Source organism: Styela clava, chromosome 3, assembly GCF_964204865.1.
Source record: "Styela clava chromosome 3, kaStyClav1.hap1.2, whole genome shotgun sequence".
In the NCBI taxonomy this organism is placed as follows: domain Eukaryota; kingdom Metazoa; phylum Chordata; class Ascidiacea; order Stolidobranchia; family Styelidae; genus Styela; species Styela clava.
This window is the reverse complement of record NC_135252.1, coordinates 18859772-18886254: the sequence shown is the minus strand read 5'-3', so window position 1 is coordinate 18886254 and position 26483 is coordinate 18859772. Positions and strand designations below refer to the sequence as shown.

The window sequence follows — 26483 nt, the reverse complement described above, 5'->3', positions numbered from 1 at the left end:
GTATTTCAAATGGGATACGGTTTTTGATAAATATTTATCAAACATTTTTTAACAAGAATTAGGTTACTTTCAAGTAATAAAACACTTTTTTGACATGTGTGGATTAGGTTTATAACTATACCTCGAAAAATCGTTGGGCAAAAGCATGTTTATAATGACGCAACTGATCCTAAATATTTGTCCATTTGCTCCAAAATGTTTACGACTGATAAACAGAGTAAATTACGGTTACGGTAGTAAAGCCAAGTAAGTACACAATACTGTACGTTCAACGGCAAACGACATCTGGGCAGTTAATTGAAATGAAAACCACAATGAAAACTGATGAACACAATGAAAATGATATAAACATTGAAAAGGCATATATACAGTACTGTTTTTTGTTTCAGCTGATAGTGTTATTCTGTAATATTACCTGTCGAGGCAAAAAATCACGGTTGATCTTTTAACTTTTTCGAAACTTCAGTATATAGCGACACGATGGCGTATCCGCTAGTTAGCGCTATATGCTCGATATTATTCCGCATTCACCGACCGGGTCAGTGACGTGAAAAGCAATGGTATCATACCAATTGGGTTTGCTATTCGCTGGCTGGTATTATTTGTACCTTTAGTTCAAATGAAAGAAAAATCGGAATTCAAAACACTCCGCAGATGTAATCCAATCAAAAAAGGTAAGTAGTTTTGTTCTAGAACTTATTAGATAACATGAGATAAAGTTTATCACGCTCTTTTGCAATAAACTGAAATACATAATTTAATATGCAATATGCAACTAAGATGGGAGGCCAAGTATCCACTGACCAATCATAGGCCTAACCAAGGAGGGGCCTAAATTTTGGAAGTTTACATATTTTTTGAAAAGCGATTTTGTCGCATTTGCAATGATACACAACATATTTTCAACGCTATTTTTCTCTGTTCGCGAAGGATTCACTGATAACCCGCTGTTTTGGACTATCATTCCTTCCTCTAACTCAGTGGTTCTCAAACTTCATGGTATTGAGACACTCTTCAAAAAATATGTTCAAGTTGCGACTCCCCGTGAAAAAACGTTTTGATACCTTTTAATAAAAAACATCTTTTGCAAATGAGTTTTATTTAAATTATGCCCAAAGGGGAACTGCCGTGGTTTCATTATTGAATATCCATTTGAGTCCACGAGCAGGCAAAGTGCTGAACGATGCTCAACAGCGCTCGATATGTTCATTTTTATGTAAGGATTAAAAATGAATCACATGCCTGACTCAAGCCTACCCGGAACAGTATTGAATGAGCCGTGGGTGCTCCCGAAGTATGCGAACCAAGATGGCGGACATCGGAATGTAATATGTGTACTAGGTTAGGGTTAGGCGATAATTCCTTTCCAATTTTCCCTATTTTAGTCCTATTATCAGTTCGAAGACTAGCCAAGAGCCTCCCGTAGTATTTATACCTAAAATTATGGCCTAACCTTAACCTAGTACACATATCACATTCCGATGTCCGCCATCTTGATTCGCATACTTCGGGAGCCCCGACCCGTGACATTAGGAATGTCTCATATGATAAAGATTGATCGTTACAATTTTTAAATTGATTGTCTTCTCCAGTTTTCAATAGACTTGATCTACGCACCGCAAGTACAATTCCGCAAACGAGGAAAAGTTTTGCGACGAGCTAGAACAATTGAAACGACGCATTTGGGCGTCGCGACGCCCACTTTGAGAACCACTGCAGTCTAACTAAACCCCCACTTTTTTTCGCGACCCCAATTTTTGTAAAATAAGAAAAATCAGATATTTTCGACAACACACCAAAAAAAGTATATATATATATATATACCCATATTCAGCACTTGGGGTCCTTTCATCTGGTCTGCAAAAACTTGGAAAATGGTGATATTTTTTTTCAAGGGAAGTTTCCCCCGAGCATCGACTTCCTCGTTTATTTCGTAACATTGGCTAATCAGCAAGATGCAAAAAGAAACGTAACAATAACAAAAAGTGTCAACAATTTGCGCATCCGCAAAGACACTTTTTTGTTTTGTCGCTCAGAAATATTTTCAGTCGTGGTTGTAAACAATACCTCGTTTTCGCGATTTTGAATGCTTTTCGTTAGTATTTTGTTGTGTTTCGGAAATTTAAGTATGAATCAATTATCAGGTTGTCTTCTTAAGAGTTGTAGTTCAATTGCAATTATCAAAAATTAGACTATAAATATAGCTGTGATAAAATAGGCTAAAATTCTCTACCGGTAGGCAACGTTTTCTGCGAAGGATGCACTCGGCCACTCGTTGATCGTGCTTTCGGCGAACTGTTGATGTGTACGTTTCTCGAGATAGAATGAACGTCGAACGGGAATTTTGCTAATAGTATACTGTAATCTCTCACGTACTGCTCAGTAGTCTATATTAAATAGAATCATTTTGCTACGATGCAAACCATTCGACCTTACGCCGGTAAGAAGAGAGAAATTTCAAAAAATTTTGAGAGAACGTTTCACACTCTCATCGCTCCGATGAACACGTGTTACAAAGAAACAAGATTTGAGCGCTCTGCTCAAAGAGCGTTACGTCACCTTTGCAGAAAAACCAGACTCAGCTTCGCAAGCGAAGCGAAACGCGAAATATTCAATGATATGTAAGAGCATGTTCACGATAGTTGTCTGGAATCTTTGTTTGTTTATTATGTGCGCGAAATTGTTTCCCGCTCGTTCAAATGACTTATTTTTGAAGTAATGACAAATACTTTCGTGTATCTCTAAGCTTTGAAATACCTACACAAATAAAATTCACCTAGCAGTAGAATAAAAAATTTACAAAAAAAAAAATGTTGACGGATCAATCACGGATCATAGTTGGAAGCCTAAAATGATTTTAGTTAGTGCGGGAATACTTCACAAAACATGAACATAAACGTAAAATAGTCCGAAAATAACTAATATTGTCATATTATGACCAAGGATGGTAGTACGAATATATATATCATTAGGAAAAAGAGAGTTAAGTAAAATCATTCTAAAATTGAAGATCCTGATTAATAGGAGTCGCGCGTCTGTCAGAAGAAAGGTTATATTCAAGCTTAAAAAAAAGCACGCGGTATAAGGTAACGAAGACTTCTAATACACAATGGATCCAGAATGGAATGCATGACAGGTAAACAAAGGAAGGAAACTGGTGTGCAAATGAGTCTAACTTTAAAATCACATATCTAACTCCTAGCAAACATCTCTTACCAAATCTCATTCCAACATGAAAATCGAATTCAACGAATAACTGGAATGGTTTAGTCGCACAGGGAGAGGTCACCTGATCAGGACCAAGATAAACTATTTATTCGAATGTAACATACTTAACAAAACTATAAACAAGAAAATATCATTAACGTACGCGACACTATTATTTAATTACATTTACTACTACGCGACCAGCGCACAAATTTCACTTTCGAGATATCAAATCCCACTGACTAGTGTGAACAGTACTGTATGTCCAGCGGAAGACCCCAAAAAACTTACACCTCCCACTCTCCGGCGTCGCGACTCACAGTCACAGAACCACTGCTCTGAAGTCTGAAAACAAACCAACCGAGATGGATGAAATTGTCTCTTGTATAAATTTGACAGCAAAGTGAGTCTGTGGAGGAATATTGTTAGATATCAGTGATTGCTTGCACCTAGCGTTGTTCGGAGCAGAAGGCGCAAAAAAAAACAATTTAAAAAAGTTTTTCATCTCACACGGTAATATTTTGTTGGCATTTCGATGTACAGGAAAGGCGAGATAAATAAAATATCTTAAAAATGATGATGAACATTTTCTACGTAGAATTATTCTGATTGCGCAATTTCTAGCAATTCTATACACTAAATTGCTTGATTCACCCTTTTGGAGCACAACTTAAGCGATCCATAAAGTAATACCATTTTTAAATTAGTGTACTGAGATAAGAATGCGAATAGGATGATAAAACTTTAAAATGGGTCGGGATTAAACTCAATGAATCAAGTATTGCCCACTCAAACAAAATGTTATTTTGTGTATAATGTTCATTAGCTGTAATATCAAAATTATCTCTAGAAGTCATATGCTTACTAGGACAGTGGTGATTCATTTTATAAGTTATATAATTATTATTTGGTGAAACAGTATTGCAATTTAGTTTTACTTTGTGCGGCTTACATTTTGTTGAGCATGTGTCATAGGTGTACGTAACCTCAACAAACTTTTTTACCGGGCGATCGTGTTTGGTTTTGTAATAATAGCCCTAGAGTTTCACTGTACCTCGATGCAATTAGTGACAGAGCTTATCTACTAAGTACATATTAACAGACTTCGTGCAAGAAGTGAGAACTACTAAGACCAATGCATAAACAGCAGAAATGCGAATGCATTTATTTGAAGCATACATCAAACAAACTAGAAAATTTACGCAATAAATGTTATAACATCCTCTATATGTGTTGAATGCAAATCGGACTTTGGACCTTTCGGTAAAAATATGGGACATGCAGTGAACCTGGACCACTTTCATAAAATGTTGTAGTTTTTGGGAAAGAATGTCATTTTCCGCAGGGTATGTAACAATCGATTTCAAATTCACGATGCCTAAAGATATAGTATCTGATTGGCAGTTATATATATATTTTATTGTGATAAATTTTTAATAGAGCAGGAAATTTCATCTTAAAATTTGCTAGCTTTTATAGTTCGCGCGCACACATTCTGTAGACTCCCGATAACATTTATATGAAATTCGGCCTAATTCATTCAGTTATTTTCACTAGAATATTACTGACGTTGCGCAAACCAACGGTTCCCGACCGAGGTTCCGTTTCGTTTCCATGCTTTGTTGGGGTGGTTGTTGCTGAGGTTGTGAAACATGCATAAGAACGATCTAATGCAACAAATAAAACAAAATATGGAGAGTAATGATAGTTTGCATCAGACTATAAGTTCAATGAATTTTAATTCCACTGTTGTCACCAACACAAAAAATTTCTCACGAAATGAGCGATTAGCTATTGTTGGGCATACACGAATTATGCCAAACTGCATGTATCATTCGTTATGCACGTTTGAATCTGAATGTTGTCGTTATGCACGTACTCTGCTACAGCAAGTACACAGAGTACTTGATTATAAAATCCATTGACTTCGTGTGTGCATTACATAAATGGCTATATATATATATATATATATATATATTTCCATTTGGCTGTATACCCATGTGAAATTGAATGTTATTTGTTTGATTTGAATTCAGAAACAAACGCCGTACGCTTGAGCGCATACCTCAGTTTTACTTTAATTAATAAAAACGTTCTCCTCGGCATGACTTGCTCTATATATTTGATTGCTGTGATTGGAATAACTTGAAAAATACGGTGCGATTTAAATTCATAAATATTACCCGCTCAAATAAAATGTTAGTTTTAGCATAATATTCATTCGCTATACTGTTGAAATTATCTGTAGGAATCATATGCTAACGCTGACGGAGATGAGTCACTTATTAGACTTTATGTAATTATTATTTCTAGTTCGTGCTGCAATACTGCAATTCAGTTTATTTTACGGGCTTACATTTTATTTAGCATGGGCTAAAGATGTACACCACCTAATTCAAATTTTCCACTGACGAATCGCGCTTGATTTGGTTAAAATGACAAAAGAGTTTCATCGTGCCTCGATGCAATTAGTGACAGACTTATCTACTAAGTACATATTGACGGACTTCTTGCAAGAAGCGCGATCACAATGTTTGATGCGGGCATATACGTAAACCATATACGTAAATCAGTTATTTGTCTCAGATGCACGGCCCTCGGATGCACAGATCGTGGAAACCAGCGGTTACGTGAACCACCCTACGACGACAAGAGTTCAGCAGCTATATTTTGCACATAATTCCGCTGAATTCAACGTTGGGTCCTCGCTATAATCTGTTCGATTTGGGAATTCCTTGGGTGCAATATATCTAAAAGTTTATTAACACATTTATCTACCTAAGTCAATCATTTGTTGTGACTTACTCATCGTAATATCAATACATTGTTTTATATTTAGGCCAATATTCATAAAAAATGAGCCACCTTGTGGTTGTCTTTATCGATTTTGCACTGCTCGTTGACTGTACGGGTACCATGCTCGTTCATTTTTATACATACATATTATCTGCTGACGAAATTTATATACCGTTTTGTGTTTTCTGATAACTCTATTTATTATATTCACTTAGGTTTCGTAAAACTATCGGAGTTGTGGCTCCGGGGTGCGAATTATTGATCGGAGAAGCTTCATTAAGTAATAATACACAGTTTATTTTTTTCAGATGGCAAGTTCAAACAAACTCATCACTCGTGCAACTGCAGACGGAAATATGAGAATCGATCACGATGCTCTTAGGCGCATTCTTATGAGAAAAGAAATCGGGGATCGACCGATCGCAATAATTTCAATAGCAGGGAGAATGCGATCAGGAAAGTCATTTCTGCTCAACTTTATTCTGCGATATCTCAGAAATAAAGGAGTGAGTATTCTATAGAAGACCTCTTGAATTTTCGTCATCTAAAAATTATTTTATTCAATTGTATTTGTTTTCAAAAACGATGTTGATGAATGTGAATCAAATTGCGTCTATTGCTACGCCGTAACATCAACTTACTTAATCAATCCAGAAATATATTATTGTTATCGAATTTGAACACCCAACGGTAATATCACAATATCGGTGCACAAAACTTTACGCCAGCTTTACGCACCATTGAAATAATAATAATAACCTATGAACTGATACTGCATTCAGAATTCGCTTACGTTCCCTGAACTAGCTAGTTGATGCTACAGTTCGAAGATATCTTGTTTCGTTTTTCAGTGGGAAAATGACAAATGGATTGATGAAGAACATTCAACACTCAAATTCGGTATTCCTTTCATGTACGGCACTACACGACATACAACTGGAATACGGCTATGGGACGAAGTATTCTATGTCCCAATGGACAATGGCAAAGAGGTATTACAATGCATTTCAGAGTTTGTTACTTTTTCAGGTTTATTGCGGATCCACACACTTTCATAATTAGGTCTGCGTGAAAGTTTTATTTCTAGTCTTTTCCACAACATCCGGGACGTTAGGATCGCATTATCGAAGAGACTAAGTGAAGTTCGTACATATGAATTAATTATAACAAAATCGTATAATTTTTAACCGTGGGAAAACATTCTTGGTACAACATATTGATTACTCTGGTATGAAAACATAAATTGTTTAGGTTGCCGTGCTACTGATGGATACCCAAGGACTGTATGATCAGCAAACAACTACAAACAACAACACTGCATTTTTGACATTGAGCACTCTGGCAAGTTCGGTCCAAATATTCAACTGCAAGGAAACTATTGATACTCAGAATATGAGCTATTTGAAGGTAATTAACCGAGTATTGATATTAATTGAGCAACTGAGGAATTGTCTGCATGTTACAGGCTCAAAACTATTGCGATACAGTTCTTATAATGTTTTTCAGACTTGTGTCGACTTTGCAACGAAGACTGCGACCGAAGCTTCTGGTTCGTACTTTAAAGTGAGTATTAAAAACAAGCACAATAAACCCAAATAGCAGGTAAAATTTAGAAGCAGAATCGGACGCATCTCAAAAGATTACTATTACGTTGTGCCCTCCTGCCCTAGAGGGTTTTGAAGCTGTTATAGTTACCTCACAAAAACAAAAGGGTTAACATTATGGCATTGGTTCCCAAACTGTGGGTCGCGACAGGGGATTGTGTCGCGTAAAAATTTTTTGCTATCGCCTAATTTCTGTCAAACATGCGTACACAAGTGACTAGGATACCATTTATTGTCCAAATGGCGCCAAAATTGCTTAGTAGAACATTCATATTGTACCAGCTGGTGTTAGTAAATGTAATTGAGTGACAGTGTTATGAACGCCAATAATATTTTCCTTCGTAGCTTTTTTGATCGTGTTACATCCGAATGAGTAGTTGACCTTAGGTTTTATCTTTTCATTCCTGAGTAACTGCAGGCTAAACCAGTGGCCACACCCGCCTGTACTCGAACCGCCAGGCTGCGGGAACTTTTGTTGGTTTGTTATTTTGTACCAGTGTAACCGTTTGGTTATGAAAAATACAAAGCAGAGTTGACATTTAAAAAATTTTCAAATATGAAATATCGAATACAATCTAAATTGAGGGCAAGGTTATGTGGAAAATTACGCAAATCACATCTTAAACGACATAAATATAAAATGTCATTGTTTTCTCTGTGTTGTTTCTTACCAGTTGAGATATCGTAGGTTTTGATCTACTAGTCTGACGGATTGAAATTTTTAATTTCTAAATAAATATATTCTAAATTATTTCTGAATTCAAAAAAGTATTATATATATCGAATAGAATGAAATTTGATTGTATTCGAATATTCGATTTGTGAGGACATTACAGGTTAATATCAGAATAACTGAGATCACATAGTCGCTGAGATCGCTGAGATCAATTAAGGATGTACCGATGTATAGGTAATATCGGCCAAATAGAGACCGATATTTCCGATTTATTTACCTTTTTGAAATGGTCTAGAATTTTTTTTTAAAATAAGTTGAATAACTGATGTTTGAATTATTTTTGCATGGGGGGGGGGGGGGGGGGGGGGGGTCGTGAACTATGAGTCATGTACGTCCTCACACCCACGAGTAGAAACGGGAATAGGATTCTGATCTGTTCTTATATTAGCTAATTATCAGCCAAACGCTAGTTTGGCTATATTTTATGCCAAATTTTTATATTGACATTTTTAATATTACATAGTAATTATGAAGAAATATATCAATCGAATATTAGTGGATTTTCTAATGTGTAATATACAAAATATGTCGTTATATTGGCACAAAATTGCGCAGTAACTCAATGTATCAATTTGGTAGGAGATAAGTAGGCTAAACCAGTGCTCTTCAACTGGGTATACGATATACCCTAGTGTATACCAGACCATAAGTTAGGTATACAACTGATAAAGGGTATACAGCCTAAGTCAGGGATTCTAAACTCTAATATAATAAATTATAAAATATTCAAGCGAAGCCAACAATGCAAACGCGCGCGGCGCACGTGAAATATGAAATGTCATTTACGCAAAGAACCGATGTGAGCACATTGTTACATCACAAATTAAATAGATAATGCGACCACGTGTCTGAATTGGTGATTTCGGCTGCCATGCACCTCGTTTGATTTACGTTGAACATTATTCCCTTTGACGCTAAGGCCGTCAGTCGAATTTTTAACTTGCGGACACTAGCCTATTAGATTGCATGATGATATTGCAGTACAATATGTGCTTTAAATTTAATGTTTATTCAAGCCTTAAATAAACATTAGTATTTGTAAGGTATACGAGGTTTTTGAAAAATTGTAAAAGGTATACCACGATAAAAAAGGTTGAAGGACACTGGGCTAAACGGTACTCCTGAAGTATGTGCACCAAGATGTCGCACAACCTGAACCCTAACCTGGTACACAACCTTAGTTCAGGTTGTGCACCATCTTGGTGTGCATAGTTTAGGAGGTCCGGCTGAACACTTATTTTACTACCCTGGGAGCCAAACCTCATGAGAAGGAATGATAACCATTGACTATTTTTAATACATTCTGAAAATATTTTTGAAACTGAAATTCCGCATGCATTGTAAAATCCCCAACAAAAATACTATTCTCTTTTCTAAAATTCAGTGACATAGAAAATAGGCTTTGATAATATTATCATTGTGAACCAGTTAATAGGCATGTGTGATATGAATGAAATTGTGATTTACTTGCTTCTAAGAAAAGAGACTTAATAAGCATTAAAGTATTTATACAGTATATATATCCACGGATTGTAGTGCTAACTGACAAGCACAGAAATAAGAGCAACTAGGTTCCCAGTTTTAAATCGTACAGTAGAATCGAGGTCTTTATTAACAACACACGAACTTTTTGGCACGGTTATAAATTCTGACTGTTTATTGTCAAGCGCAGGAGTCGTTTAGTCCCTCGACATCGTTTAGCTAAATTCCGAAACAATTATTTCTCTACACTGGTACTAAATATTGTGATCCCATTAATTTTAATTTTGTTTCAACTACACAATTTGTGTTTCACTTACACAATAATAATTGTAAAATATTTAAAATAATGAAATCAAAAACATCCTCGACGTGTTGTAGGTATTTATAGACGGCGCTGATTGAAATCTTCTCATGTGCGCTGTAATTTACTGTCGCGACTCACGATAACGATGAGCACACAAAACAAAATATATATATGTGAAATGTTTTCAATTAAAACGTGGACGTTTGTTATTTTTATAAACACGAAAAACGATATTCGAAGGTCGCGATATTAATGTTTACTTCAAATTGATCCCAGCTTATGAGTTTTCTAATTGAACACCGAGGTTACTAGCGTCCTTGCACAATGCATCTATTCTGAATCAATCAACGCATCTGAATCTCAAACATTAATTTCTTATGATGTATTGTATCCCTTTTTCAATTTGAAATAATATGTAGTATGAATAATTCTCAATAGTATCGGTATTGGAATATCGGCCATATTGTAATATCGGCGTTTTAGTTGGTATCGGCGACAAAATCGGTATCGATACATCTCTAAAACCAATACCTATACCCTTTCACCTATATAATAAGATACAGTATATAGTTTGTGCAACTACGGGCCGTAAGACATAAATAAAAATTGCCATGCAACATTTAGCCAGATCTGAGAGGTTCATCTGACTCTTTTTATTTGCAGCTTCAAACGCTGATATTTTTGGTCAGAGACCACGAAATAGACGATGACTACAAGTATGGCTTCAAGGAAGGACAAAAGTTTTTACAAAAATTATTGGAGTCTACAGGAGGTGGAGATGAGCAGATTGTAATTCGTGATGTAATTAAATCAAGCTACGAAAAAGTGCGATGCTTTTTTATGCCTCATCCGGGATTGGTTGTCAGAAAGAAATGCTTCGCAGGAACAAATGCAGGTATAAAAAGTTACCAACTATATTAGGCTGGTAGCCTATTGGAAATTAAGACAGCGTGAGGTGAACCATCTAATATATATATATATATAATATATGTTTCAAAAAATCAGAATTTACTTTTGGCCCTTTCAAATAATCCAATTATCACAAAGTATAAACTGCAGTTGCACAGAATTCAAATAAATTTTATTAGGCGCATGTGGGAAGAAATGAATGTTCCCCGACCAACGTTCCCATAACATTGGCTAATTAGTATGATATAAAAGTGACGTAATCAATGCTATCTGAGCATCCGAAAGTTTAGAATGGTAAAATTACTAAAATATAGAAAGAATTTATATGGGATCTATGGTTTTCGAAAACAGCCTCTAACACGGTGGTTCTCAACCTTTTTCAGTTCGCGGATCGGTAAAATTTCAAAACAAAATTTGCGCATAGGTGGACCTTTAATCCGAACCGAAAATGTCATGAAAAACATAAATCAAAAAAATGCAATTACGACAAAAGTAGACAGTGCAAAAAAAGACAATCCAATTTAATGAGAAATTTGCTGCTGTCTTTTTGATATTATACGTGTTACAAACGCGGTTCTAATGAAGTTTCTGCCGGGCGACGTAGATCTGTTTGAACCTGATAATACTATGCTGTTTGTTTGTCTTCATTTTACTATCAAACCTCGCTATATTATTGGCCTACTGTCAAATTACGAAACATGCGAACTGTAAAGTTCTCAATCAGGTTCCGTACATGACATGTGTCATCAAACTCCTCCTTATGACGTTAGCCGCCGTTACGAGGTCATAGACTTAGCGAGCATCCAGCCGTTCAGGGCTTGAAATGGGCAAAGGACTGCTCACCAAGTTTGGTTGTTAGGCGAATACCGCTACTACGAATCAATAACGGTGAAAAAAAATCATAAAATTAATGGACATGTCGTCAATACTTTGTATTTTGCAATTTGCTTGTAATATATTTGGCGGACCGGCAGCAAGGTTGCCGCGAACCGGTCCGCGGAACGGCGGTTGAGAACCACCGCGCTAACACACTAAGTAAACACAATCATATACAGGTATGGCCAATTCGAATATCACGAGTCACGACCTTCGAATAGCGTTCATAAGAATACCAAATATCGCGCGCACATCTTAGCGCCACCGTCCACGTTTTGATTGAAAACATTTTACAATTATTCGTTTTCATTTTTTATCGTAATACAAGACAGGCCAGTACACGTCGTGAATGCTTTTGATTGAAAATATTTTACAATTATTATCGTACATTTCAAATTAGCCAAGATAGTTTGTGCGCCCACCGCAATAAATCTAAAAGCAAATTGTGTCGTAATTGGTTGTTTACATCCTGCTTCGATAGTGACCGAATTTATTTGCATTACTTGCAATTTACAATGAAATATTATATTCTATTTGGTATATATGAAAATAGCCTATATTACTTAGTATCAATTGCGGATTTTATCATTATCCCGACGTCGTTGATGACAAGATCGTTCAGTTTCAGTCGGCGGTATTAATTTATAAGCAAAAAAAAAAAAAAATAACAGTCGACATGAAAGATTTAAATTTTAAACTATCGCCGACTCAAAAAAACACAATTTTCGGTCTTAAATGTATTCAAAATTCCAGATTTAAAAATATTTTTTAGAATATATTCGAAATAGTCAAGTGTTCGGATATGGCTATCCCTGATGACATATCTATATTATTCCCAGAACTGGAAGCCGATTTCAAAACCTACGTGAAAGTGTTTGTTGAAGAACTCATAGGTCCAAAGAACCTGCAGATCAAAATGACAAAAGGAAAAGCGGTAACTGCACGTGATGTTCTCAACATGATCACAGCTTGTGACAACATATTTGCTAATAATTTATATGGAGCGGAAGCTATCATGGAAGTAAAAGAATTATAATGTTCTACTATTGAGCATACCACTATGATGGCCTACCGTGTTCATGCGTCAAATGAAAAAAATAAAATATAAAATGAATTTGCAAAAAAAAAAAAAAAAAATGAAAACGGTGTAACGGAATTTTTTGTTTTTGCAATTTTGATTTGATTTTATTTTTTGAATCTTTTTTTCACGCGTGACAACGATATGCCACCATGTACCGCCATAAACTTTGTAGAATGAGCAAAATGTTTTTTGTTTTCGTTGAGAAAGTTTCAGTTCCAACCGTTGAACCATTATTTGATTGCCTTATTGAGAACAGTTAAACTCGTCATTCTGTTCACATTTCTGTTTAAGTATAAATATAGCAAAGACGTTACTTTCAAAATAGTTTTTGCATATATATAAAGCAGGAAAACCTAAATTATTAAACAGTCTCATACTCGTATTTTTATATTTCTGTATAGACACCAAGGAACTATTATTAATACCTATGCAAAATGTAGTAACCAATCTAAATTATCGATTTTCAGGCGAACATAAAAGCGCATTACTCCTCAGCATATGAGGAAGCAATTTTACTATACGACAAGGGAATTAAGGTGATTTCTATTAATGTAATTCAACACAGTAATCTTTTTATGGTCTTGTAACATGCAATTTTTACAATGTTATAGGTAAAAAAGTTATATGCATGAAAAAGAAGGTTTCTATCATAAAAAATATTTTAAATCAATCAAGTCCAATGCTGATACAAATTATTCTTTACGAGATCTTGAATGTTGAAGGAAGATGTAGATCCAATAGCATTTATGCCAGTCAGACGGAAAACATGAGTTGCAATTTTAAGAAAACATTCCAATACTGGTTGTGCAAAAAAAAATACTATATGAAATATTTTGCTGTTATAGGAGCATTCCAGGACCGTGCAAATCATCGATGATATTCCGTTATTCAAATATCACGAGCAAGAAAAAGTAAAAGCGCTGGGCCTCTATAAAATGGCAGAAAAAATGGGAAATGGCCAATGTGAGGTCGAATATGAAGAACATCTTCGTTTGAAGTGTGAACAACACTTTGATACAATCACAAGTAGAAACACAAATTTGAAGGTACAAAATCAACTGAAGTTAAATCATTTTGCCAGTCAATAAAATATTTCAGATTCACATCAGAGGCCACTTAACAATGATTAAGATTTCACCAAGAATTTAGAATGCAGTGTGCCAATTTTATCGAATTTGCATTATGAAACATGTAAAAATATATCCACGCCTTAGTAGTCCTTGCAGAATTTCTTGTTTGAGTGATGCAATGACACAAAAATATTATATACGATATTTTTTTAGAGAGGAAAGGTGTTAAAATCTGCCAGAAAGACATTTGAAGCTGTTGCGGAGTATGAAAAATTGATGCAGCAAGAGATGCAGGTACATAATATGTTTGGGTTGAAACTAAAAAGTACATCTAATCAGTGTTCCCTCAAAGAAAATTTCTCACTGCGCAAATGTTGGTTTTACTGAGCAAGACTATTTTAACGCTGAGCAGAATCCTAAATTATTCAAACTTTGTGAAATGTTACAATAGTAGGCTATTATTTATTATCGGAATGCGGAAAAAGCACACATTAAATTTAAATAGCTTCTTCTTGTTTTTGTGCTTTTCCAACGTTTATACACTTTGTCCATGTTTGTTGTGTTTTATTGCTAAATCAAGCGACAATCATACAAAGTACAATACTTAGTGTACAATCTCAACATTTTTGTTTTTGTGAAATATCATTGCTTTCATCAACAATCAGGGTATGAAATTTTGTTTGTCTTGCGCTTAGTAAAATTTCTTTCCTGGCGACAAATTCTATGCTCTTCAAAAATTCAAAGCCGTAATTTTTGTTTCAACACGAATGTGGCAATTTAGTCCATTTTGACACACGACTATCGACAATATTGATGAATTCAGCTTAACACGTGGTAGAACACTATCTATGTGAGGCTTTATTTCAAAACTTCACTCTCTTCAGCGGTTGGTATTGCGGTGAGAAAGTTCAAACAACCTCCTCTGCTTCCACGTTTCGCTTCTGAGTTAATGCATCTAGTGCAGTGGTTCCCAACCTTTCTACCCTGGCGGACCGGTTAAATTAAATAAAATGTATTCGCGGACCGGCAAAATGGGAAATAGGTGGAACATAAAATAATAACATATACTTGCATAACAACATGAAGTGCTGGGCCCCGATTTCGCGTAAAAAATACACCAAGAAAAACCTCACATAAAAAAACATGTACATGCCAAATCATGTACAAACACAATTACCTGTAGCGAGAATTTGCTGCTGTTTCGTTGCCAATACAAGATTGCAAACGAGGCATAAGAAATGGTTTTGCAACACCTAGCTCTGCAGTGGCTCACAGTCCATTTCTTTTCTTCGTTTTAGTTAAAGCTAACGATGATAAAGTTTTTTCGTACAAGTAACTGGTTGAAAATTTGGACAACAGTTTGATTGTTCGATTACCTAACGATAAGCATTCGTTATCGAGAGAGCTCAAATATTGTGACAGTGACTCTTTTATAAATCTGGACTGTAAACTAGTGGTTTCATCATATCATCCCTCTGCATTTGATCGATGCCCCAGACAAATGAATTTATAATACAATGATAAAGTAGTTTCTAACTTGGCACCAGGGGGTCAAAATCCTGCTGTGCATCACCTAGAAAAGATCTTAATGTTTTTGTTGCGCGTCTCATGACCACCTGCAGGGCCGCAACAAGCTCATATCTTGCTGGTTCCCAAGGCATACTCTGTAATATTATACAATTCTTAACTGTTTTCTACTTTAAACAAAGAAATCTGACTGACTATTCATAACCTTATATTTGAATGGTAATATTAATCAAGAAAAGCACGCAGAACGGAAAAAGCACGCATGCTGATTTCCAGGTTTATGAATCTTGCGAGATTTGACGGAGCGATTTTGCGATGAATCGGAAACGAAAAGTGTGATCACACAGCGCCAAGACGTTGCCAGGCTATTAATACCGCCCTCACCAAACAGTAATATGACGGCGGAAGATAAATGCGTAATAAACCAACGTAAATCCGTCTTTTCGGATTCGATAAAGCGATCAAAACGGCAGAAAATCAACAAAACGAAATTTCTCACTGAACGGCAAAATAGCTTCGTGGACCGGCACCGGCGGTCGAAAACCACTAATATAGTGCGTCAATATGCTTTTTCTGATTTGAATGGCGTCTTAGATAGTCAACTTCCCATCCAAGATTTTCCTTTTCCAAATCACTACTAGGTGACACTTCCCGACAAATTTTGCAGATTATCAGATTCCTTAAACGCGGAACAGCGATAAATTTGCGTCACCGGCATACAGAAATCAATGTACTTGAGCGTGACATACACGTGTGTGACTTCACAATGACCAGTGATCACCAAAATACGCGTGAAACATAGAACGAGCATTCTAGTTAAGCGTTAATAAATATGACATATAAAACATGAGCCACGCTTTGATAACGAAATGTTGCAACTGCGCGAGAATGAGATTTTACTGCGCAAATGTTCTGGTGGCACTGCGCAATTGCGCAGCTTAGAGGGAACCTAGCATCTAATGTATGTTTAGAGTACGCGATTTCCAATGGGATTCAATATAAAATATGTACTTATAACCTATTTCAGTCAAGATGGGACAAAAGACGTCCCGCTGCTTTCATTTACATTCGGATTTGTCAAATGTTTTCTTGGAACGTTTCTGCAGAATGAGAAACCACAATAAAGTCAAATAACTGTAATTAACCGGTTTTCATACAATTCTGAATAGAACATTAGTTCAATTTATATTGTTGAGTAATACGCACCTTGTACAGAAGTAAAAATTGTGAAGAATGGCTAATAGTTTGATGGTTGTATATTAAGCACGATGACATACTTGTATTCATATTTTACAGTCTAAAGAGCATATGGACCCGGATGCACTAACGGACATGCATAAAAAACATCTGAGTGAAATTCAGAAAAAGTATCGAGGGAAGGCAGACTCCGATCAAATAAAATCAAAGGCAGAAGAGTTCGTCAAAAAATTAGTGGAGGAAAACAGTGAACAACGTGAAATGGAACAAAAGATAAGACAGGTAAATATTAATTGAAGTGTTAATGAAATTAAACAGAGATGAAATAATAGAAGTACAACCCAACTTTTAACATTCATAGTTACATTAACATTCATGTTAATTTGAGTGCGTTGTTCGATAAATCAGGAAACAATTGATGCTGCACTGTCGTTTTACTAATTATATACGCTTTCAAAGATGGTACAGCTCATGTAAACAGAACCTTTTTCGGAACCTGAATTCAGTCAGTTTTTAAATCATGCGGGCCTGTTTATTTTTTAAGATGTATACATTTATTTTCACAGGAAGAGAGACGCGTGAGATTGTACAGATTGACTGTTCTACTGGACAGGCAGAATGCGAATCAATGGATTAATGTAAGAATAAAAAATTCTGAGAGGCGCAAGATTTCCCGATAAAGCGTCCTTAGTTAATAACTAAAACTGTGTCTAACCAAAGCATTATGTTTACGTTTTATCGCCGTTGAGCGGGTGGATTTTGACAAAACAATGCGTGGAGTTACAGTAAAACCGCTAGCTTCTGGGCGGAGAAAGAATTGCTTGATGAATCAACATCTTCACTCCCATATATGCGACTTGGATATCAAACTTACAAAATAATTGCGTATGACCATTGATAAAATAAATACCGTATTTCTTGGCGACTAAGACGCTTTTTTAGACCGATTTTATTTTTTGGTTTGATTTGGGTTCGGCGTCTTATTGAGCGAATGTGAAAATTATCATTTTTCCGGGGTTAACTTATTTTTCGATTTGGACCATTAAATACATTAAGGCCATAACATGCCTACCCGTTTAGAGATTTTTTTACGGTGATATCTTCGAAATAATAAGTTGCAGTATTGTGCTGGAGTGGGATGAGTGTTGCAGGAACACTTCAGATTCGAAATTTGCCTAAACATTTGAAACAAAATATAATCGATCATTTTACGACACATTTTCATGGTCAGGGATTGTCGGGGTATTTTGAAGTAGTGATGCACAATTAAATTAATAAGGCAACCCATTTTAAATAAGTCATGGGTTAAAAAAATCCGTTGAAAAAGTTCGGGGTGATTTCTAGGCGATGTATCTTTGATATATATATATATAATTAATGTGATGAACCTAATATAGAAAGAAAAAGGCTCGTACAGTAGGCTTTTATTAGCTCAAACGAGTCTTCAAAGTAGGAGTCTTAAAATGACGAAGTTGTACGATAAAAGTAAAACTAGAATATCGGTTAGAAACCGAAGACTTATCGATCGAAGGTTAAGGGATCCCCCAAAACAGTGGTCTTACTTCATAGTGACACCGTGTGTCCCATCACTAATTAATTAATACCTCGCTAATTATAAGACACAATCCATCCAAAATCAATAGGCTTCTGATCCGAGCTATGATGAATGCACATGCAAAATTTGGAGCAGATTCAACCTCGCTTCCGTGAGATATCGCGTGCATCTAACACACAGACAAACATACAGACAGACAAATACCTATCGATCTTAAGATCGATAAGTAACAATAAAAGTATAATAATACCTCAAATTTGGAAACATTAATCTGGAATAAAGGAATTTAAAAGTTGCTCAATTACGAGGCCCAGTCTCCATAACGATCAAGCGCCCCTTTAAACGACTCGACCGACGAATAGGCATTTCTTCCTCCTTAATTGGAGAAGAAGTTTTATCTGCTACCTCAACTAAGTAATCAGAAGAAATTGTCTCATCGTTCTTCAAATCAGGAATTTCAAAACTGTATGGAGTATCCTGACGTGTTGATTCCAATACGGGTTTAGTATTTTCAATTTCCAATTGCTTTCAGTCAGATTGTACAGCGTCAGGGAATCGCGCCAGATCACTCGTTGAAACCGTAAAACCGTCTTTTAAAATTGAACAAGCGAATATGTGGCGTAGTACCAGTGGAGGTGCAAAGAAGTGATCTTGTCGCATGTAAAGTGTCTGGCAGAACTCCTCCCAACCACTTTCGGGCAGAGTTCTTGATAGCAGCATTGGTTTGATATTTTTCCATATGGTCCGGTTTGCTCTTTCGCACTGGGAATTCCCTTTCGGGTGACAAGGAGTTGTGTTGCTAGTCGCTATGCCCTTTCTTGTAAGAAACTGTTTCAGTTCATTGGCCAAAAAAGAAAGTTCCTCTGTCGCTGTGAACATGCTCCGGTAAACCAACCAAAGAAAATAATGACGCGAGACATTTCGTGACAGTGATTGCAGTCATGTCCGCACATGGGTATGTAAAAGGGAATCTACTATACTTGTCCAATATCACGAGTAAATATCGTCGTTTTCTCGCGACGGGCCCTTCAAAATCAATGAATCTCTACCTTTAAGGGGAATCAATGTATTAGTTGAGAGTGGCTTTAATTTTTTAGATAATTTAGATATCCATTTCGAATAGTAGGTAAATATTCCCAAGCACCGTTTCAAATTATTTCCATTTTCGGGTGGTTTAAGATTAATAAGAGGTTGTAAATTGGTAATAGGAATTTGGTGATAAGTAACTTAACGTAAATCAATGGTACTGTACTGTAGATCCTTCCTTTAGCCACCTCGTTCATTATATTGTTTATGCAAGGTAAGGGATAAGCGTCAAGAGCGGTGCATCTGTGCATCTATCTATTTATTGTTTGTGAATAGTCAATAACAAGACGTATTTTATGTCTTTGGTCTTTCGTGACCAATATTTGAGCGCGCCGCGGCGACTCTGACCGTTCGATAACGCCTTCCCGCAACAAACGAGCAATCTCATCTTTAGTAAACTTTAGATCATCGGAACTGTAATTTCTGGACCTGACAGTGATGGGCTTACAGTTATCGTCAACAAATAAAAAAAAATACGTAAACGTCCACTTACTTTAGCGCTAGCAAAATTGCAGATCTCTTTACCAACGCACAAGAAGTCGTAGTCTACGTTGAATTTGAAGACAACTTCTCGATGTTTGCTTTGTTTATAGATGCGTCAACGAACCCAATTGTTTGTGCAACTGCATCGTTTGAAGCAAGTGCAGTTACAGTCTTTGGACCGTAGAGTGTGAGGCTAAGACTTCTTGCCACGGATGCCTTTACGTAACTCTGTGAAGCGCCGGAGTCTAGTAAAGCCACCAGAGGGTTTTCCTCAATTCTAGCAATATTCGTCGATCGTGACAACGAAATATGAATACCAGCAATATTTGAAGTCAGGTACGAATCGTTTACGGTAGCAACCCATTTCTTCGCTCTGCGGCAAACTTTTACGAAATGTCCTCGGAAGCCACAATTAAAAAACTCTGCGTTTCTAGCATGGCACTTCTGTCGATTTAAAGCATGAATTCGTCCGCAAAAATTATTAACTTTTGTTCCGTCAGTACTTCCTGCAGCAGCTACGAGTTGGTCACTATCAGAGCTAAACTCATAAAATTGCCTCCTTCATTTACCGAAGATTGATCATCCGTTGATGCAGCGGCTGCATTTTCATTGATTGCTGTACGAATGCGAGAATTTCTCGGCCTGTTCTAAAGAATCAGCAATTTGAATAGCTTTTTCCAGTGATAATAAGTCATATTCTAGCAATCTTCATCGAATACTAGCGCTGTTATAAGCGCATCTCTTAGCACACTGGTTCTCAACCAGTGGGGCATGGCCCACTGCTGGGCTACGGAGAGATTTCGAGATGGGCCACAAAACTTAAAAATTGTTTCATATGTATCACTATCCTTAGTTTTGATTGTAGTGCCAATGATTGATGATGCTGTTTACTGCTACTGAATGGTGATTAATTCTAATTATTAAAAGGAAAGTGTTTCATTTTCGTAGAAAGATTTTGATTTTTCTTGTAGTTTTTCTCTCGCAATAAAAATTTAATCAGCCACGGAAATTTTTGTGCAACGAAAATGGGCCATGAAAGAAAAAAGGTTGAAAACCATTGTAGACTTAGCGCCTCCACTCTGTGTTGCTCGGCGCTGACTGCTTTGAAATTACAATATTTTGCAAGTAGGGTTGTCCAAAATCTAATATTTTTTGATCCGAATCAAATCGAATATTTTTCCCGAATCGAACCGAATATTATTGCGCTATCCTAATTCTGTCTCTATCATACAATAAAAATTCCCCATGCAATATTGTGATAACATATGTGCAGTTACATCTAAATTACTGCTGATATTTTGCACAATTATGTTTTCAAAGTTATAAAAGGAGATTAACTTTAGAAGTCCTTAAAATTGGGGTTTAGAAAACTGCCGAGTGTTGTGAGTTGAAAATTGCACATAGTCTCAATAATTTATTTACGCAAATCTGATGAATTCAATTTTAATAAGACATGCAAAGCTATTTCAATTCCATTATCACCATTCTTAACTCTGTTTTCTTGTGTGTAATTTTCAGCAAAATGATTGACAACCATTAATATAGATTAGAATATAGATAAAACTGTTGCCCATGAAATTTTGAATTGCATTTAGGGAGGTCTCGAATTTGGAGCTAAGGATGACATTATTATTTGATGATTGTATTGTTACTGTACAACAGCCATCAGAATGCGATTTCTTTTTTATAGTAATTTGCGTATAATACGAAGTATTGTCATCATGGGAAATTACAAATTCCATTGAAAGCAGATATTGCCATCATAAGGATCTTCCAGCATGTGTTTCAGCTTCAAGTTACCCGTACCACATTCTTATGATTACTGACTCAACAGCTTCAAATCGATTCTAATTATAGAACTAGCATTTTCTACAAAAACTAAATTGCCTTTTTTACCGCAAATTGAAAGGCTAGAGAAATATGTGTCACTTGCCCGATTAAAAAAGATGTGCAAAAGTGTTCGTGAGACTTTTTTTCTCTTGATATACCTCATTTTAGCACTTCGAAAATTAGTCGAAAAACGATTCGAATAATTTGCGATTCGATTTCGAATATTCGGTTTGCTTGGACAGCTCTATTCGCAGCAAGGGACTTGAGCGTTTGGAAAATTCGGAGATTGTTTCACTGCTCAACTGAACATGTGTAGCCAGCGTGTGCCTTGCATATATGATATTCTCCTTTTTATGATAATGTTTGCGCAAAATCGCCATAGCTTCATCATACACATCTACATCTTCCACAAAGGAAAACACTTCAGTTGATAAATATCGACTCATGATAGCACATTTGTTAATTAGCCGTGAAACATCTTCCGTGGAGCTGTTGGATTATACAACTGTTAAGTAATCTGTAAGCATTCTATCCCAATGGGAAAATACTTTTAGAGCTCCAACTTCCTTCGGCAAGACATCCAATCACTGGCACCCGAATAGGTTTTTGGTCAGAAGTTGCCATTGCTTCCAGGAAACCAGTTAATCGTTCAAATTTAAAACAATAGACAATAAGTTTATTTCGTCGTGTAAGATATTACAACACAAATTCAAAATAGGAAGAAGTAATTATGCGTTACAGTAACGGATTTCATTGCAAATGACTGGAAGTCAGGACCAGAGATGGTCATCATAAGTCTGCGACACCAAGATTAAAAACGAGTTAATAAAAATTGAAATAAATGAAAGCAATAAGCACAAAGAGACACTTATTCATTCACAAATTAACCAACAAGATTGATATGAATCATCATATATGATTTGGAAGAGAATGTAAAAATAAAAGTCGGGGAAATTCAATTGATATACAGTAATTATAAAAATAATTCACCATATCATTCAACTGTACTCCTGTACAATTGCAGCTGTACAATTGTACAATTTGAGCTAATAAATTGTGGTGAACCTAATACAGAAAGAAACAAGCTCGTACAGTAGGCTTTTATTAGCTCAAACGTCAACTAAGAGTCTTAAAGCAGCACAAACCAAGGAATGACTTTCAAATCAAAACACAATGCTTTAAAAGACGACCAGTATACGTCAGCAGGGCCAAATGTCGTGGCTGTTTTAGGCGCTGCTAGATTTTAAGACATAAATCACCATACTTTATAAGTATTTTTACTATTCCTAATTAAATTGTAATTTCTACGGCTCTATAGCAGATCTTGGGATTTTATAACGGTGATAACGAATTTGCAAGAGCTCAAAAATATATATCAAAGATTAAATATAAGCCGGCAGTTTTATCTCGTATTATTATGTCTGGAGCCAGTCGTGTTATTTTAGATTAGTAATGTTGAGTTACGTTGATCACAATTAAATTGAAATAGAAAGACAGTTTAAATTGGCGTAGTTGTGATGGATTTAAAATTACACGACAGAAACAGTCATTATGGGTCATTTTAACGAATGCGCAAACGGGGCGACTGCTCAGAAGCTAATACGTGGCAATTTCCTATTCCGATTTTTATGTGATTTTCCGGCCCGCCTCATTGGGGCCATCTCATAGACTTATAGACTTATTCGCCGGGAAATACGGTAAACATCAATAAGTGCCGTCTAAACATTTTCAACTTTTTTGCAATTGATTTTGAAACCTAGCTTTTCACAGGTGGGTCAAGGGCACCAGGATGATGATAGAATTCAAAAACAGGAAAATGAGATAAAAACCAAAATAGTTAGAGAGTATTGGGCACAGGCTCTAACTGAAGAGGAGAAGAAGTTTAAAGAAAAACTCGAAAGCAAGCTTAATTCAGAGTTTTTTAAAGCAATGTGGAAGATCAAAAAAGTATATGAACATATTGTGATTCTGTCTTACTCAGAATGCAAACTATTTTGTGTATTTCAGTGATTGTTGTTGCTTGCAATGCAGATAATTGTAAAATCCGACAAAGTTAAACAATTCATTTTTTCATATTTAGTTTTTTGACAATCACAAAAACTACTTTCCTGCATTGTTCGGTACTCACAAACGTCTCCGCGAACGTAATGAATGTATTTTTATATATGACTTATTTTCATTTTATAGCAAAATCAGAACGACTCAGAGGTAGATAAAGATGAATACTCACAGACTGAAGTAAATATTTGATTTTAAAAGTTCATGTTCCGGCGTTGATCTCTTAATCTGAAGATTCAAAGCGACGACAAGTTATCAAATCCTAATCGCTCAATTATTACAAAGTACTTCTTTTGTTAAAAAAAACCTAAAATTACTTTGCTGTAAGGAGTTCTGTCAAGCAAATATAGAATGTAAATGATTGAAACAAAAATATAAAATTTAAATGTAGATTAGAATCGGAAAGGATTCGAATTTTCTTATCTCTTTAACTGGTTCACTAACTGTTACAAATTTGAGCGCTCCAGGAGTGTGTGTACCAATATAGAGGTAATATTGTGAATAGCCACAGCAAACATAGAAAGGCCGCATAAAACATGAGAAGCTTGAATACTGTATACCTAAGTATATATAGAAGCGAAGGTATTCATCCCAACCGCAACAATTGCGTACTAAAAAAATGTGAAATGTCCACACAAACATTGCACTCAAAATGAATAATTATTAAGCAAAATAGGAAGTCTAAATTACCGTCAAGTCTAAATTCTTTAATTTGCGAATAGTCGACATAATAACATACTATTAAAAGTTCGCCACGAAAGCACACTGGGAAAGGAGGGACTAATCGCTTCTACTGACCCTCTCAGTTGTCGCGATGGTATGAAACGATCAATGATTTGCATAGGCAATTTTCATATCTAAATTTTTTCATAGGAAAGAGGTCCAATGGCATTGGCGTGGAAGAATAACAAAGGAGAAGTCGTTTATGAAAAATATGTGGCTGAAATTGTTGAACAGTTCAAAGAATGGTTGAATAATAACTTGGTGATATATATAATATTTGAATTTCAGTTGTATATTTAGCCTGCTGCCTCAAAGATATTCATAATTTTTTTTTTTTTATTGTAAAATGACAGACCTTCCAATCTAAAAAAAATACTCTCTTTTTCATTACTGTCAGTTATTTCGTATATGGTATATAGCCCATAATTCAGATTATTCACTTTCAAGGCTAACAACATCCCTCTGGCTGAAATAGAGGAAATAATTTTACAAATGGTCCAACAGTATTTGGATCTATGCTGTCCACATCTGAACGAATACAGAAAGGTAGTTGAAGAAAACCTCGAAAAAAGGTATGAGGAGGCTTTGGAACGCAACAAGGAAAGTTGGGTGAGTTAGTTACGTTATAATCGAAATTTATTATTGTTCAGTTATCTAGTTAAAGGTAATGGGTATGGTACAATTTCACTTGGCACTTTTCTGCGTAGTTTCACGTATTAATTCTATATGACGTATAAAAATGTGTTTTTTTAAAGGAGATTACAAAGAAATTATATGAGTCTAGGATTGAAGCCATGATTCTCGCAAACGAAGAAGAATTGGAAAAGGTCTGTCAAAAATATAAACTTAGTAAACGCACTTCATTCAGAGCAATGCCCCAATGTGGGGGTTCCCATCTTTCTCATCGCAGCAGAACACGAATTTTCATTCAAGCACTGATCTAACAGGTGCTCTTTCGTTCATCGAACAACTTATGAAAAAAAAAACCTTTAATAAAATGCACTCATTTACTTTACTTAGCAATTTATCTGTGGACTCCCTGTAATTGCGCTGTGGGAGCCACCTGGGCCACATTGAGAAGCCCTGCTCTAATTTATGGATACGAGGTCAACTGCCACATAAAAGTGTTCCCAGAAAATAATTTGATTAATAGAAGCGTAGAATGTAGACCATCGGAAAAGTAGAAAAAAAACAGCCATCCAGCAACTTTCGCAGTAGAGTACTGAAAATTTAAAATCGGTTGACCAAGTATTTGTTATTTCTTTGCAATAACTTTTGTGAAACTTTCAATCTTTTCAACGGACTCTTAAACAAACTTTTCCATCATTTTCACAGACCATGAACGAAATTTTCATCAGAAATTTGGAAAATTATTATGACATATTAAAAGATCAGTTTACCCACCATCTTGCGCCAATGACTGCAAGATTGATTGTCTCGCGTTCCAATTCGGAAGAAATTAGTTTCCTGATTAAAAAAAGATTAGACCAATCGTTTCAAAAAATGAATGAGTTCAATGAAGAAAATGAGAAGAAACGTAATGTCAAGGCCGACAAAGAAGTACCAAACGACTTAAATTTTTGGAACAGATTATTGGACTTTTGGAAAAATCTTTTTAAAAGGGACTAATCGAAAGATCGTCCTAATGTAAACTTTGATTGGTTATACTAATCCAATTACATCATAAAACAACTTCTATATATATTATATTCAATATTAGATTTTAATTCTAAAAATAGCTCATGCTCTTTCCTGTTATTGGTATCTGTAAAAATGCATGTTATAGTCTGAGTTACAATAATAATACATATATACATATACTGTATTCTTACGAATATACTAGTACTAGTACGGGTGTGATATAGTTGCAAAGGAGTGGGTTTAGACTTCAGAGGAACGATATAAACGATGATATATATAAATCACGCGATTTTAGCAGTGAGTACCGGAATAAGAGTC

The 26483-nt window shown here is 35.7% G+C and overlaps 1 protein-coding gene across 2 annotated transcripts; it reads left to right on the top strand.

Annotated features, from left to right (window-relative positions):
* The first annotated feature begins 547 nt into the window (after nucleotides 1–547).
* On the top strand, nucleotides 548–26279 carry LOC120342688 (atlastin-1-like). Of its 2 annotated transcripts, none has more exons than XM_078111219.1 (18): nucleotides 548–674; nucleotides 6312–6509; nucleotides 6855–6995; nucleotides 7255–7410; nucleotides 7510–7566; nucleotides 10793–11024; nucleotides 12754–12935; nucleotides 13463–13531; nucleotides 13841–14041; nucleotides 14279–14359; nucleotides 16889–17071; nucleotides 17356–17427; nucleotides 23514–23690; nucleotides 23931–23981; nucleotides 24675–24785; nucleotides 24972–25133; nucleotides 25280–25351; nucleotides 25860–26279. In XM_078111219.1, the coding sequence occupies exons 2-18, from the start codon at nucleotides 6312–6314 to the stop codon at nucleotides 26151–26153; spliced, it is 2439 nt and encodes an 812-aa protein (XP_077967345.1). In that variant the 5' UTR covers nucleotides 548–674; the 3' UTR covers nucleotides 26154–26279. The 2 variants fall into 2 exon arrangements, with proteins under 2 accessions (XP_077967345.1, XP_077967346.1); XM_078111220.1 differs by having other exon boundaries at nucleotides 25280–25471; nucleotides 25860–25990.
* The last annotated feature ends 204 nt before the right edge of the window (nucleotides 26280–26483 follow it).